Here is a 13,736-nt window from a genome sequence, read left to right on the forward strand (position 1 = left end):
AATATAGGAATTTGATAAAGTTCAGTGTTAAAATAAGCACTTTGTATACTACAATACTCTTGTAATTTCCTAAATAAAGAGTTTGCAGTACCTTGTTGATTTTGCGGATGAATTGTTATAAATCAGGATATTGTTCTATATCGATCGTAGAGCACTATATCGTGATGTATCGTGAATGAATCACAGCAGGCTTTAAGATATCGGCGAATATCGTATTGCGGTTCTTTGTATCGATATGATATCGTATCGTTACAAAACCCGCGATTTACACCCCTAGTTTGTAACCCTAACCTTGATTTAAAACCCTAGTCGGAAACCCTAACCCTAGCTTGAAACGCTAATTAGCAATGGCAAAACTCCTTGGAAACCCTGGTCAGAAACCCTAACCCTAGTTTTGAAAGCCTAGTTAGAAACCCCAATCTTAGAAACCCTAAAAGTAGTTTGAAACCCTCGTTGGAAACCCTAACAGCTTTAAAACCTAGTTTGTAACCCTAAGCTTGGTTTAAAACCCTAGTCGGAAACCCTACCCCTTGTTTGAAACTTTAATTAGCAATGGCAAAACTCCTTGGAAACCCTGGTCGGAAACCCTAACCCTAGTTTTGAAAGCCTAGTTAGAAACCCTGATCTTAGAAACCATAAAGTAGTTTGAAACCCTCGTTGGAAACCCTAACCCTAGCATTAAAACCTAGTTTGTAACCCTAACCTTTGTTTAAAACCCTAGTCGGAAACCCTAACCCTAGTTTGAAACCCTAAATAGCAATGGCAAAACTCCTTGGAAACCCTGGTCGGAAACCCTAACCCTCGTTTTGAAAGCCTAGTTAGAAATCCTAATCTTAGAAACCCTAAAAGTAGTTTGAAACCCTCGTTGGAAACCCTAACCCTAGCTTTAAAACCTAGTTTGAAACCCTAACCTTGGTTTAAAACCGTAGTCGGAAACCCTGAGCCTAGTTTGAAACCCTAATTAGCGATGGCAAAACTCCTTGGAAACCCTAGTCGGAAACCCTAACCCTAGTTTGGAAAGCCTAGTTAGAAACCCTAAACCTAACCCTAACTCTAGTTTTGAAAGCCTAGTTAGTAACCCTAACCCTAACTCTAACCCTAACCCTAGTTTTGAAAGCCTAGTTAGAAACCCTAACCCCAACCCTAATCCTAACCCTAACTTTGGAAACCCTAGTCGAAAACCCTAACCCTAGTTTTGAAAGCCTAGTTAGAAACCCCAATCTTAGAAACCCTAAAAGTAGTTTGAAAGCCTCGTTGGAAACCTTAAGCCTAGCTTTAAAACCTAGTTTGTAACCCTAACCTTGGTTTAAAACCCTAGTCGGAAACCCTAACCCTAGTTTGAAACCCTAATTAGCAATGGCAAAACTCCTTGGAAACCCTGGTCGGAAACCCTAACCCTAGTTTTGAAAGCCTAGTTAGAAACCCTGATCTTAGAAACCATAAAAGTAGTTTGAAACCCTCGTTGGAAACCCTAACCCTAGCATTAAAACCTAGTTTGTAACCCTAACCTTTGTTTAAAACCCTAGTCGGAAACCCTAACCCTAGTTTGAAACCCTAAATAGCAATGGCAAAACTCCTTGGAAACCCTGGTCGGAAACCCTAACCCTCGTTTTGAAAGCCTAGTTAGAAATCCTAATCTTAGAAACCCTAAAAGTAGTTTGAAACCCTCGTTGGAAACCCTAACCCTAGCTTTAAAACCTAGTTTGAAACCCTAACCTTGGTTTAAAACCGTAGTCGGAAACCCTGAGCCTAGTTTGAAACCCTAATTAGCGATGGCAAAACTCCTTGGAAACCCTAGTCGGAAACCCTAACCCTAGTTTGGAAAGCCTAGTTAGAAACCCTAAACCTAACCCTAACTCTAGTTTTGAAAGCCTAGTTAGTAACCCTAACCCTAACTCTAACCCTAACCCTAGTTTTGAAAGCCTAGTTAGAAACCCTAACCCCAACCCTAATCCTAACCCTAACTTTGGAAACCCTAGTCGAAAACCCTAACCCTAGTTTTGAAAGCCTAGTTAGAAACCCCAATCTTAGAAACCCTAAAAGTAGTTTGAAAGCCTCGTTGGAAACCTTAAGCCTAGCTTTAAAACCTAGTTTGTAACCCTAACCTTGGTTTAAAACCCTAGTCGGAAACCCTAACCCTAGTTTGAAACCCTAATTAGCAATGGCAAAACTCCTTGGAAACCCTGGTCGGAAACCCTAACCCTAGTTTTGAAAGCCTAGTTAGAAACCCTATTCTTAGAAACCCTAAAAGTAGTTTGAAACTAGGGGTGTAACGATTCATCGATACACATCGATTAATCGATATAATGCTCTACGATTTGTTGGCATCGATGCTAAACGTAAACATCGATCTATATCGCCCGTTTTTGACCTCGGACATTAGCCGCGACTTTATTTTGAAATCCAGTTCATTGTTGCTTGCTTCCTCTTTCCGGGAGCAGTGCGCGGCGTGTTGTGTTGTGAGCAGAGCAGGCACGTGAAAGGGGAGCCGACAACTACGCGGCTCCTGGGCTGGTGCTATGGCTAGTGTCTGTCCAAGAAGACGAGGAAATTCGCTCCCCTTTGGGCTTCAAGTCATTTGTTTGGAAGCACTTTGTAATTTCCTAAATAAAGAGTTTGCAGTACCTTGTTGATTTTGCGTATGAATTGTTATAAATCAGGATATTGTTCTATATCGATCGTAGAGCTCTATATCGTGATGTATCGTGAATGAATCACAGCAGGCTTTATGATATCGGCAAATATCGTATCGTGATTCTTTGTATCGATATATCGTATCGTTACAAAACCCGCGATTTACACCCCTAAAAGTAAATTTCAAACCAGCAATCCAATGGGAAATTGCAGTAGATATCTTGGATAATAATATTTAGGCATAGTCCACGCCAGGAGGGAGACGCAACACGTTCACTGACTGATCCGTTGATGCACGGGAAGGAAGGCAGTTGACCCATTGACTCGTTCGCGAACGGGAAAGTCACGATTCGTTCCCTCACTGATCCGTTCTCGCGATGAACTGGAAATGCGAATCACTCACTCATTCGTTCACTCACAGATTCGTTCGTTGGTGAACGGGAAATGCAATTCACGACTCGTTCGTGAACGGGAAGTGACGTCATTTTCTTCTTCGTTTTCTTTTACGGCGAGGTGGCACCAGCTTCAATGGGCATTACCGACACCTACTGGTTGAAGTCATATGAACTGAAAAGATTTGTTCTTTTGAACCCATTGTGTGTAGTTGTATTGTTTAATGTGTATGGGTTGTTCCCACTGGAAAAAAAAAAAAAAAAAAGCTGTATCAGTGTGTGTGTGGGGGGGATTCATCAAAGAACGAATCTTTTGAGTGAACGGATTCTAAAGATTCAGTTCAGCTAAAAACTGGAATGCACATCACTAGCACCAGCTTCAATGCGCATTACCGGCAACTACTGGTTGAAGTCATATGAACTGAAATCAAATCGTTCTTTTGAACGAATCGTTCACTCACGAGCCAACACTAACAGCAACACGCGCATAAACTGAGTATGTGCCGATGCCACAACATGAAATCTCAAGATTCTCCGATTTGATACGCATGCACGATTAGCAAGTGGCTGACCAGGCCTTGCGCTAACTGACCTGTGGTTTGGCGATCTTGTTTACAATGCGCTCGGTATTTAATGTTGGACAATTTCCCACGGCACACTGGTTGGGAAACACTGTTAGCACATGGAAGTGACCAAAGCAAAAATAAATCTGAACCACTTTCACTTGGAGCCTGGATCCAGTTTATGAGACAGTGCATGGCAGTCGAGAGAATATTTCTTTATGAACAAACTGTATGAATATGGCATGTTTTTAGGAACCTTTAACATTTAGTGAAAAAGCTGGTATTATTAATCTTTTAACTAATACGTAGACCTAATTTACAATTCCCTTGGTTATAATTTTGTTGTTTCAATGTCTATTAAAATATTCCTATATACTTGCTATATATTAATACTTAAATAATACTTATTTTTTGTCTTTTTCTGATACAAGGTACATATTGTAACTGGATGGTGGATACTGGAAATTGTATGTGTACGCAGATGTTTCGGTAATTTTTTGTTATTTTTGTTAACTGAGGTGACCATGTACAAAACAGTGTTTTGTTTGAGGAGGGTGGGCAAGGATGGGGTTTAGGACTGCATCATGTATTTGTAATCATGTTGAAAATAAGAAAAATTGAGGAAAAAAGGTTAACCGGAATAATCAATGATTCATGGTAGAAAATCTTGATAAATTACAACGGCGCCCAAACTTTTTGATGCATACTAAGTTCATCTCCCAAAGCAGACGAACTGAAATTAGAGCTGTTCCGTCATTTGTAAACTTTGGACTGGACACAGCAAGTGTGACTTGCAAGGATGATCAAAACAAAGCATTAACATATTAAGTACCTCGTGATAGCGTTGACAAAACAAAAATTAAAGAGAACAGCAAGCAGAACAAACAAGAATAATGGTAATAATTGTGTTAATTTATCAAAATGGTTTTACAAAATGATAACCGGCTGTTTTTTGGATGTGCTCCAGCAACAACCTTCTGATATCTATGCTGACAAGTCGGTGAAAAGCTGTATTTGCGTGCTTTTGTTTAGGTGGCAAACGTTTTCCGTCGTACAGGTGCAGGCAGCTGAGACTGGATGTCCGACAGGGGGCGCTCAACCACAACTAAGGACTGGTCATCCAGCAGAGACAAACTCAAAAGAGGCTGTGGAAGCAAAGTGTGAAAGTCAACATTGCTACTTTTGAGTTATTAAACTGAAAGCTCAGAAACTCAACACCTCCCTGCTTGCATATCTATCTATCTATCTATCTATCTATCTATCTATCTATCTATCTATCTATCTATCTATCTATCTATCTATCTATCTATCTATCTATCTATCTATCTATCTATCTATCTATCTATCTATCTATCTATCTATCACCATAAGCACAATCAGCATCATAAAGGATACCTGAAAGGTTTTGCAAATCTTGAACGAATGGCTGTATTCCGTCCTCTCTAATGCGGGAAGACTCCTTAGTGCCATCTGATTGGAGAGTTGCCACTTTGCTTTAGGAAGGGGCTATGTGGGGAAAACAAAAAGGACCTGTTAATTTGAATTTCGCGCCCCACAAAATAAGGCAATCAAGGTGGATTTTAGTCTGTTCACACACCAGGCTCTTGTCAATGATGCAGAACATAAATGCATCGCGCAGAAGAATATGAGCCGAGTTCTTGGGGTTGAAGGAGACGTGGGTGATGGGCGTGTCCCTCTGCAGCCACAGAGGGTGCAGCCCATGATTCTGCAGCTTGCGACTCCAATCGGTGTATTCCTTTTGTACTAGAGAGAACTCAAATATCTGCGTGGCGTAGATGCACACATCACGGGCAGGTTAAGTGATTGCAACATTAATCTTGGGTATTGCACAAGTAAGAGATATGAACAAAAGTGACGGAGATGTTCACCTGCCGGTCAGCATGCACTGTGACGAGGTTTCCAGTGGTTGGGTGGATGGCCAAGGCGGTAGGACAGGAACTGTACACCGGCAGCGTGCAGTGAAGCTACGTGCACATGCAAATAGGAACAAGTTGAAGCCGTGTCCAGTCAGGCACACATCTTGTGTCCAGTCAAAATAAAATTAAAATCACCTTGAGCTTTTGAAGGTTGTAAACGTGGATCTCACAGCCTGTATTGGCTGTAACCAGCCATTTGCCATCGTCACTCGCATTCAACAGGTGGACTGCCTGTGGGGAACCTGAAACACAAACATACACTGGATTGTCATCCATCGCTATATGTTGCGGTTCACTTTTTGCCGGTTCAGTGCATTGCTTAATTCATGGGGAACAATACATTATAGTCAATCAACTGCATAACCAAGGGATTATTGCAGGTCAGATGAGTCCAGACAAAGGTCAGTTTCAATCACACCTGGCTGAGGTTTAAGGGTATGGATGTATTTGCACTCTGACTGGCTGAGGGAGACCACAACAACTGATGACAAGCTGCAGGATGCAAAGAGTTTGGAGGAATCCGAGGAAAAGCAGAGCTGCTGGGCTGAGTGAAGGATCTTGGGTATTTTAGAAACCTAAGGTGAGGACGAAAAAAGGTAAGAGGTGAGTAATCTTGAGCCAGGTCAACCTGGCTTTGCATGTCATGAGTCTGAGATGAATATTATCAAACACAGAATGTACATGAGGCGCAACAGTGTTTCATGCTTTTACTAGAAGTCCGACTTAACAGGTTTCATGTCAGCATCGAGGCGGTCACCTTTGTAATGCTGATGTTGTTGAGGACCTGTAGCCTGTACAGACGAACGCTGGAGAGAGTCGAGTATGCCAGCCACTCTCCGCATGGAGACAGAGCACTGCACCAAATATTATCTTCGCCCTGCGCACATCACAGCTTGTCATTAGAGTTGGTAAGAAGTTTCTCTACTGATCAGCAGTGTTAATTTTGGGTCCATATGCAATCGTAGTGAGTCAATAAAGATAAGTGTCCTCAACGAGAGGAAGTTGTGGCCTTGTATGTGCAGTCACGTAACACTACTTTTAGAATTCATAATCCGCTTGAAATGTTTGGCATCTCAGATTGGCCCGTACATTTATGCAATGCCAGTATATGAATCAAGTCCAGATCCTCTTACAATTCACCAGTCAACGCTAGAGAAAAGTATCAGGCTCAAGTTTGGTGAACTTCACACCACATACCTTCCTCTTCAGATGAAGCAGTTTCTCTGGTTTCCTCTTCAAAGGTAGACTATCACCAGGCTTTCCTGGTCAACAACATAGTGGTGTTTTAAAGGTCATGTTTACAGTATGCTGACATACGTCAAAGGTTTGTCATTCTTTACTGGCGGCTTTCAAGTGCTTTGAGCTGTGCTGTTAATTAGACACGTGACCACCGTATTGGCCCGAATATAAGAGGACCCCCCTCTTTTTCAAGACTCAAGTTTGAAATTAGACTTTTTGAACACCAAATTTAAATTTTATACAGAAAATAATTACAGTACATCTGAAATAAATGAGTATAACAATATATTCAAGAGAAAAAGCATGTTATTTAGCCTCATTCAAATCATGCAAAAACTGTATCACATCCTAATATCTGAACATTTAGATAGGTAAACTAAAGTGCAATCACACTTGTAAATGACTGGCTTCTGGGTTTTGAAATGTAAATAAACCTACTGTTTCTCCATCTTCTGTTATCTCTTATTTTCTTCTCCTTTCTTTCTTACTGCTATTTTTTATTTTTCTTCTTCGTGCTACCGCTATTTTTATTTTTATTCTTCGTGACAGGAGTTCGCTTTGGCCTGCGGAGTTAAGTTCAGCATTCGCTTTAAAGATATCTGGCGCCATCTAGCGTTGCGAATGGGTCTAATGTCACCGTCGTATATTCGAGCCCATACGGTATACCTCACGGCTACACATTACCACTTCATATTTGAGAATCCAAAATGAGCACAGGTATCAAAATTGGGCGTGTTATTGTCTTCTCACCATGCCCCTCACTCTCCCCTAGTCTCCACAGCTCAAGATGATCAGGGAACTGGAAGAGCAGCAGTCCAGACTTCTTGGCACAAGACACCAAACTCCTCTACATAGAAGGGAACCACATTGACATTTTGTATTTTACGTTGTGATTGCCCAAACAATTATTAAACGGATCCATTTTCATGTGGCTAACTGAAATAAATTCAAAATTTACAGTACTCACATGAGGGAAAATTATTTTACGCTGAGCCGACTCTTGTGTATTCTTCTCCACATTGTGCAGCAAGGGATGAATTATCAGCTGTGTATCCATACCTGACAAGGTGGAAACCATAAAAAATGTTTTAGCTGCTTTCTTAGCCTTCATAACAAGTTTCTTTTCACAGATGGCTATCAGGGCTTATTATATGAATGTTTGAAAGAGGAACAAAGTCAGGAACGCACAGTGGTCATCCCACATCTTCACAAACTTTGTCTCCATATTCTATGGATTAAAGTTCAATTCCAGATGGCATCGTGAGCTGGAGTTTATGAGTTGAAGAAAATATACTAATTTTTTTGTCACAATGAGGTCACCCAAAAAACAAACAAACAAACAAACAAACAAACAAACAAACAAACAAAAACCCGACAAAACAAGCACAATTAACAGGCATTTTCAAACATCCTCTTTGGGGTGGTCCACAATTGATAAAATATTGAAAGGAAGGGGGGGTGGAGCATAAAATATACCGCAGAGCAACCACAGAAGAAAAACTTAAAACTAACCTCCAGATACAACAGCAGTCTCGGTGTGAACCAGTGCCCCCACGTCATGTGAATGGTGTTTAAAGGTTCTGGTTCGGACCCAGTCCTTATCTTCGTGGTTGAAGGAGCGGGAAATAAATTCGAATTGGGCAACAGTGCCTTCTGACGTTCCTGCTACTAGGCTGTTTTCATCCTGCAAAATAAGCAATTCATTTACATGCACCATATACATACTTTGCAAAGTCTGATTTTGGAAACAATCCCTTATAATGCTCTGAAACGCACGTTTATCTATGTAGTTCTATGTATTTGGACTAAAATAATGACACACTACATTTGGAAATGTGTTGCTTCAACTAATGCCCCACTTGCCTCGGATACAGAAAGCGAAAGCACGTCACACTTGGCGAGGAGGTGAGTGCGGACGAGTGTTCCTGTAATTCCGTCCCATATCTGGACCTTTCCAGCAGAATCACCACTGATGACAGTGTGATTAGATAAGAAGACCATGCTCCAAACCACCACCTCCTTGGTTTTGGATGCTTGCGCAGCTCTATCAACAAGCATTCTGTGCAAGCTCTGACCTGAAATAAGCATAGCCACCAAAAACAAAAGGGTCATTTTTATCCATGTACCATGTGTTCGGCATACATTTATGTCGGGTTTGAATCAAATTACCAGTCTCAACATCAAATATTCGGATCATGTCCATCATGCCTGCGGCCAACTGCGTGCCAGAGGGATGCCAGCAAAGACTGATGACACGACCTACAAGATTTCAGTAACAGACGTGTCACAATGGCTGTAAAGACACATGCCACATGCGGTGTGTGTGCGCTGGCAAAATAACGAAGATTCTCTCAAAAATGGTCTTACTTTTCTGCCTATTGAAGTTTGTCTGAAAGTGAATCTTGCCCTCGAGTATTTCAAATATCTTCACTGTCCCATCTTCACAGCCAACCTGATACAAAAATATGCATCATCTATCCAAATTAAAACGCTGACAGATTGAGTGAACAAAAAGAAAGAAGGTGCTAATTTACAGCCAGCAGGGTTCCCTTGCTGTTGCAGCTGATGGCCCAGATCGGTCCCCCATAGGCATCCACAGTGTACATGGGCTGCAAGTTCTCGAGGTCATATTCTGTGATCTCCCCACGCAAGCCAGCACTGAAGAGACGCTGACCCACCCAGCACAGAGCCTCAATGCCGGCGTTATCCTGACCAGGAATCACCTTACCAAAAGAGTGGAAATGGTCACTGCACAATTATACGTTCAAACATAAGAATAAAAACTGTTATTCTCAGTTCCAGAATACAATCATTCGCTTCCGTAGGTGATTTTCCTGTAGGGCCACAACAATTAGGGCCAAAACCATCACTTATTTTTGATGTAGATGAATCTCAATTTTACATTCTTTTTTTTTTTTTTATTAACTAATGGTTATTTTGTCAATTGGAGAATCATATTCAAGAAATGTTTTATTTTTCATCATGTTATTTAAACAAAAACAGGACAATTCAAATTGGTAGTACAAAGAAAATGCACAAAAATGATGGATGGCTAGATTATTGATCCCAAACAGGGAAATTGAAGGTGTCTAATAGTAAAAAACTACATCCATACCAAGTGTACAAAGTAGTCAACAAGAAACAAAGCATAAAATAAAATGTTAAAAGTTACTTTAAATAGTACCAAAAGGGACATTACCAAGACTCATTTGCCTGCCTTTCGTGGCAGCAGCCCCCACTAGTAGAATATCTCACTTTCGTTGTACATCAGTTGGACAATGACAATAAAGTCATTGCATTCTATTTTTACCCCAAAGTGAAAGTTGATGTTTGTAAGGGGAAGCAAATGTCTTTAATAATAATAAAAAAAAACATTCTGATTAAATCGTTCATGTGGTTGAATGCTTGGTTTGTTAAATGCCATTTCTCATTAAATTGGAATACAGCAATCAAGGTGAGAGTTGAGTGAGCTGACCACAAGCTTACCTTCTCTTGGAAGTAGTGGTCAGTGAAGTTAAAGACCTCCACAGTCCCGTCAGCCCGGGCCACTGCAAGCCTCTCAGTGCGGCTATTGAACGCCATGGCTCGGATAGCGCTGGGCATGTAGTCGAAGAAACGAACCCGGTGCACCTTAAACTCACCCATTTTGTTCGAAAGGGAAAAGCCACGCTCAGGTAGCTCCTACACGAGTAGGGGGGAGCCTGGCAAACACGTGCTTTCGCTACGTGCTAGCGAGTTAAACAGCTAACACGTGGGGAAAAAAATAAGCGCGTGAAAGTTGGCCGGAAGAACACGTTGAAGATTACGAGTTCTCACGTTATAATAAAGATTCACACAACTTTGACACACGCTGGAAAACATGGGCAGCCACGTTAGGAACATCTGACCCGGAAATGAACAACCTACAGGCGGTACTAACCGGAACTACGTCATGAATCAGGGACCCAGCCCACCGGCGTCTGGCGGGAAACGTGACTGTCAACATCATCGAAAGACCTTTTTTGGCGAGGCTTCGCTATGTGTGGTTACTTGTATTTAATGTGCATTTATTGTTTTTTGTGTACTTTGTTAATGAATTGAGGAGTACGAGTGTCCACAATGGTTCAAATAGTCATAAGGTAAAAAGCGAATGCTCTATTGTTGACTTTTGAGGTTACTATTCGTGCAGTATATGTAACTAATACTACTTGTCAATATGTATTCATCTGATTTATGACTGTAGAGGAAGTGTTGATGGCAGCAGTCCTCCTGAGTGGCTGTTGATCGAGCTGCAGGGAGAGATGATCTCCAGACACAACTCTGGTCTGGCAGGTAATGTAATGGGAGACCTGCTTTACACCAAAGAGGTAAACGATGAACAATGTTCGTTAAGAATGCTGAAGATGTTTACATATTTGCTGACACTGAACCACACTCAATAATCAAAATACAGCGCTGTATATATGACATTATTCTAATATTGCTGATATCCAAAGCCCTAAATAAGGGTAACATATACATGTATACTCATTTAAAACATTTAATTATCTTTGTTGTGTGCATAACATAGGTCAAAGTGAATTTGTTACTTAGTTTGACTATTTATGCAGTTTGTTGTTTGCATGCAATAGTCTTTGTAAGGCCTTCAAAAATGACTCAGTGGATTTAAATTAGCCATCATACACTCATTCAAGTCCCTGGCCACTTTGTGGTTGCTACATGCCCACTTAACTCATGAAAACGCTTCCAAACCCAATAAAATATTTTCACTTGTCCATAGGTGTGATTGTTCTGTGAATGTGTTTGGCCAGAGCAGAGGGTCTCAAGTGACATCAACCTGGGGCCTGCATTTTTCTAGTGTTTCAAAGTTGTGACATATTTTACAGAAATCAAGAACAGACCTTTTTAATTTTTCTTAGAAAAACCCTTTGAAAATACATCTTAAGGACGTTTTTAAACGATTGGCTGGCGACCAGTTCAGGGTGAACCCCGCCTACTGCCCGAAGTCAGCTGGGATAGGCTCCAGCAGCCTCGCGACCCTTGTGAGGATAAGCGATTTGGAACTTTTGGCTCCAGACCTACTGATAAGAATCACTTGTTCCCTGCGATTGGCCTTTTTTCCCTTTAAAATATCTACATTGTTATAAAGTAAACCCAATTCCCCGCTAAATCAGAGTTGCTTGTTCTCTACGTTGTCTTGATTTTTAATCAGCCCCGTTGTCCTTTCTCTTTCCAACAGGGGGTGCCTGTGTTAATTGTAGGACATCACATATTGTACGGGAAGCAGGTCAAACTGGAAAAAGCCTTTGCCGTCCTTACTAAGCATCCTGCCCAATCACAGGACGTTATGGACAGCACCGACTACCACAATGCCTCCCAGGTTGCCATGAAAACCGAGCTGCATGACTCAACCTCCTACTCCGTGTCGGCACTCATCAAGAGAAAACTTATCTTTAAGACGCGACCCAAACCCATCATCACTAATGTACCCAAGAAAGTATAGTGTATAAACTGCATTACAACACAGTACTTATGTGGTGGCCGATATTATGAAAACAGAGGTTTTATATTTGTTTACAAGCAGTTAGGTCTCTGGTGTGCCTGCAACCCTAACCGAATTTTTCAGCTAATGCCATGATGTGTTTAGGCTGACCTGTCTTCAAGAGAAAAAAAACAAAAAAAAAACACTTTGACAATCATGTCAAAGCTTAGTCAATTGAGGCTGTATTTTCAAATGCTGTTGTCATTTAATGTCGTATTGAGATTTAGCATTTCTGTTTTGATGCTTAACTGTTTTGGGGCAAAGCATTAAAGCAAGTAAGTAGACGTGTAAGCTTGAATTTTTTTGTCGGAAACTTGCCTTTTCCTAAAAAAAGACCAGACGTTAGGTTTGATCAGTATACACTATATTGTAGGGATGTTCCAATCACTATTTTGTGCTACCGATACGGATCGTCCATGAGTGTTATCGGCCAAAAGCAATCCGATACGACCACGTGGCTTCAGTGTAAAATTTTCAATTTTAGAGCTACGACTGCCTATATTTCTTAAATAAGCGATGATTGTGTCAGATCTCACGACCCTCAGTAGTCTACGTTTCAACACGGCATACTGAATGAAATACAAACATGGAAACACTCAAGTATGAATGAATGGCTCCATTCTGTCAAAAGCAGAACACATTTTATTGAGTGAGAAACATTCCAGTGATTTCTTGAGATCATCATCAAACAGGAGAGATTTGACAGTCGGACACCGAATTGTCACAGTCATTTTGCTCGGATAACAGGAAAAGAGTGTGAAACACTCAAACACGAGGTTCCCAAGTCTCTCACAAGGAAATATATTTGGTCCTCAGTTACAGTTAAAAGCATTTTCTTCTACTGTAAAAGGTCAAGAGAAGAGTGCCCTTTGGTTCAAATATTACTTGCTGCACAGATGATGCTCTGGCACCTCAGGGATCACTAAGCTAAAAACTCACCAGAACAAAATAAGGAATAGAAATAGCTGGAAGGTAAATTTGACATGGTACATCCGTTTTCTGAACCGCTTCTCCTTGCGAGGGTGCTGGAGCCTATCCCAGCTGACTTCGGGCAGGAGGCGGGGGACACCCTGAACTGGTCGCCAGCCAATCGCAGGGCACACAGACAAACAAGAATTGGCATGACAGCGATTCGTACAACAGCGTCAAAATTCCCGTTTTATCAAGTTCTAAGAGGATGCCACTGGCTTTGGATAGCCACTTGATCAACTTTGGGACAGGCTGAAGGATAGACAGCCACCCTGACACATTCTTTGAGCTTTTAACCTAATCCACTTGCTCGATAGATTGATCGGAGCCATCTCAGTCAGAATATGGCCGTTTCATTTTGTTAATTTCTCTATCTCACTTCCTAAAATGAATAGGTTTGATCCGTTTTATAATCAAACCTAAATAATTATTCAGCATGTTTCCTGGAGATATTATTTCAGGAATTGACACCTCTGAGAGA

At 41.1% G+C, this 13,736-nt stretch overlaps 2 protein-coding genes across 3 annotated transcripts; one reads left to right on the forward strand and one right to left on the reverse strand.

Moving 5' to 3' along the window:
* Positions 1-4,480: 4,480 nt before the first annotated feature.
* Positions 4,481-10,665, reverse strand: utp4 (UTP4 small subunit processome component). The gene is made up of 16 exons (XM_037255065.1): positions 10,252-10,665; positions 9,300-9,488; positions 9,133-9,217; positions 8,935-9,024; positions 8,629-8,840; positions 8,278-8,449; positions 7,733-7,824; positions 7,516-7,612; positions 6,724-6,788; positions 6,284-6,403; positions 5,945-6,101; positions 5,662-5,768; positions 5,479-5,574; positions 5,187-5,372; positions 4,985-5,095; positions 4,481-4,734 (listed from the first exon to the last, which is right to left on the reverse strand). Exons 1-16 carry the CDS (start codon positions 10,408-10,410, stop codon positions 4,618-4,620), a joined length of 2,055 nt encoding a protein of 684 aa, XP_037110960.1. The 5' UTR covers positions 10,411-10,665; the 3' UTR covers positions 4,481-4,617.
* Positions 10,666-10,706: 41 nt separating this feature from the next.
* Positions 10,707-12,418, forward strand: chtf8 (CTF8, chromosome transmission fidelity factor 8 homolog (S. cerevisiae)). Of its 2 annotated transcripts, XM_037255283.1 has the most exons (4): positions 10,707-10,754; positions 10,839-10,883; positions 10,988-11,111; positions 11,984-12,418. In XM_037255283.1, the coding sequence occupies exons 2-4, from the start codon at positions 10,864-10,866 to the stop codon at positions 12,245-12,247; spliced, it is 408 nt and encodes a 135-aa protein (XP_037111178.1). In that variant the 5' UTR covers positions 10,707-10,754; positions 10,839-10,863; the 3' UTR covers positions 12,248-12,418. The 2 variants fall into 2 exon arrangements, with proteins under 2 accessions (XP_037111178.1, XP_037111177.1); XM_037255282.1 differs by having other exon boundaries at positions 10,707-10,883.
* The last annotated feature ends 1,318 nt before the right edge of the window (positions 12,419-13,736 follow it).

Source organism: Syngnathus acus, chromosome 6 (assembly GCF_901709675.1).
Source record: "Syngnathus acus chromosome 6, fSynAcu1.2, whole genome shotgun sequence".
NCBI lineage: Eukaryota > Metazoa > Chordata > Actinopteri > Syngnathiformes > Syngnathidae > Syngnathus > Syngnathus acus.

Excerpts from the sequence above, each read along its gene's own strand:
- chtf8 (XM_037255282.1), top strand. The coding sequence starts at position 10,864 with ATGGTTCAAATAGTCATAAG. Across the intron at positions 10,884-10,987 it reads ATGGTTCAAATAGTCATAAG|AGGAAGTGTTGATGGCAGCA; the intron begins GTAAAAAGCGAA and ends TTATGACTGTAG. Across the intron at positions 11,112-11,983 it reads ACCTGCTTTACACCAAAGAG|GGGGTGCCTGTGTTAATTGT; the intron begins GTAAACGATGAA and ends TCTTTCCAACAG.
- utp4 (XM_037255065.1), bottom strand. The coding sequence starts at position 10,410 with ATGGGTGAGTTTAAGGTGCACCGGGTTCGTTTCTTCGACTACATGCCC. Across the intron at positions 5,769-5,944 it reads TACCCTTAAACCTCAGCCAG|GTTCCCCACAGGCAGTCCAC; the intron begins GTGTGATTGAAA and ends TTTGTGTTTCAG. Across the intron at positions 5,096-5,186 it reads GCATCATTGACAAGAGCCTG|CCCCTTCCTAAAGCAAAGTG; the intron begins GTGTGTGAACAG and ends TTCCCCACATAG.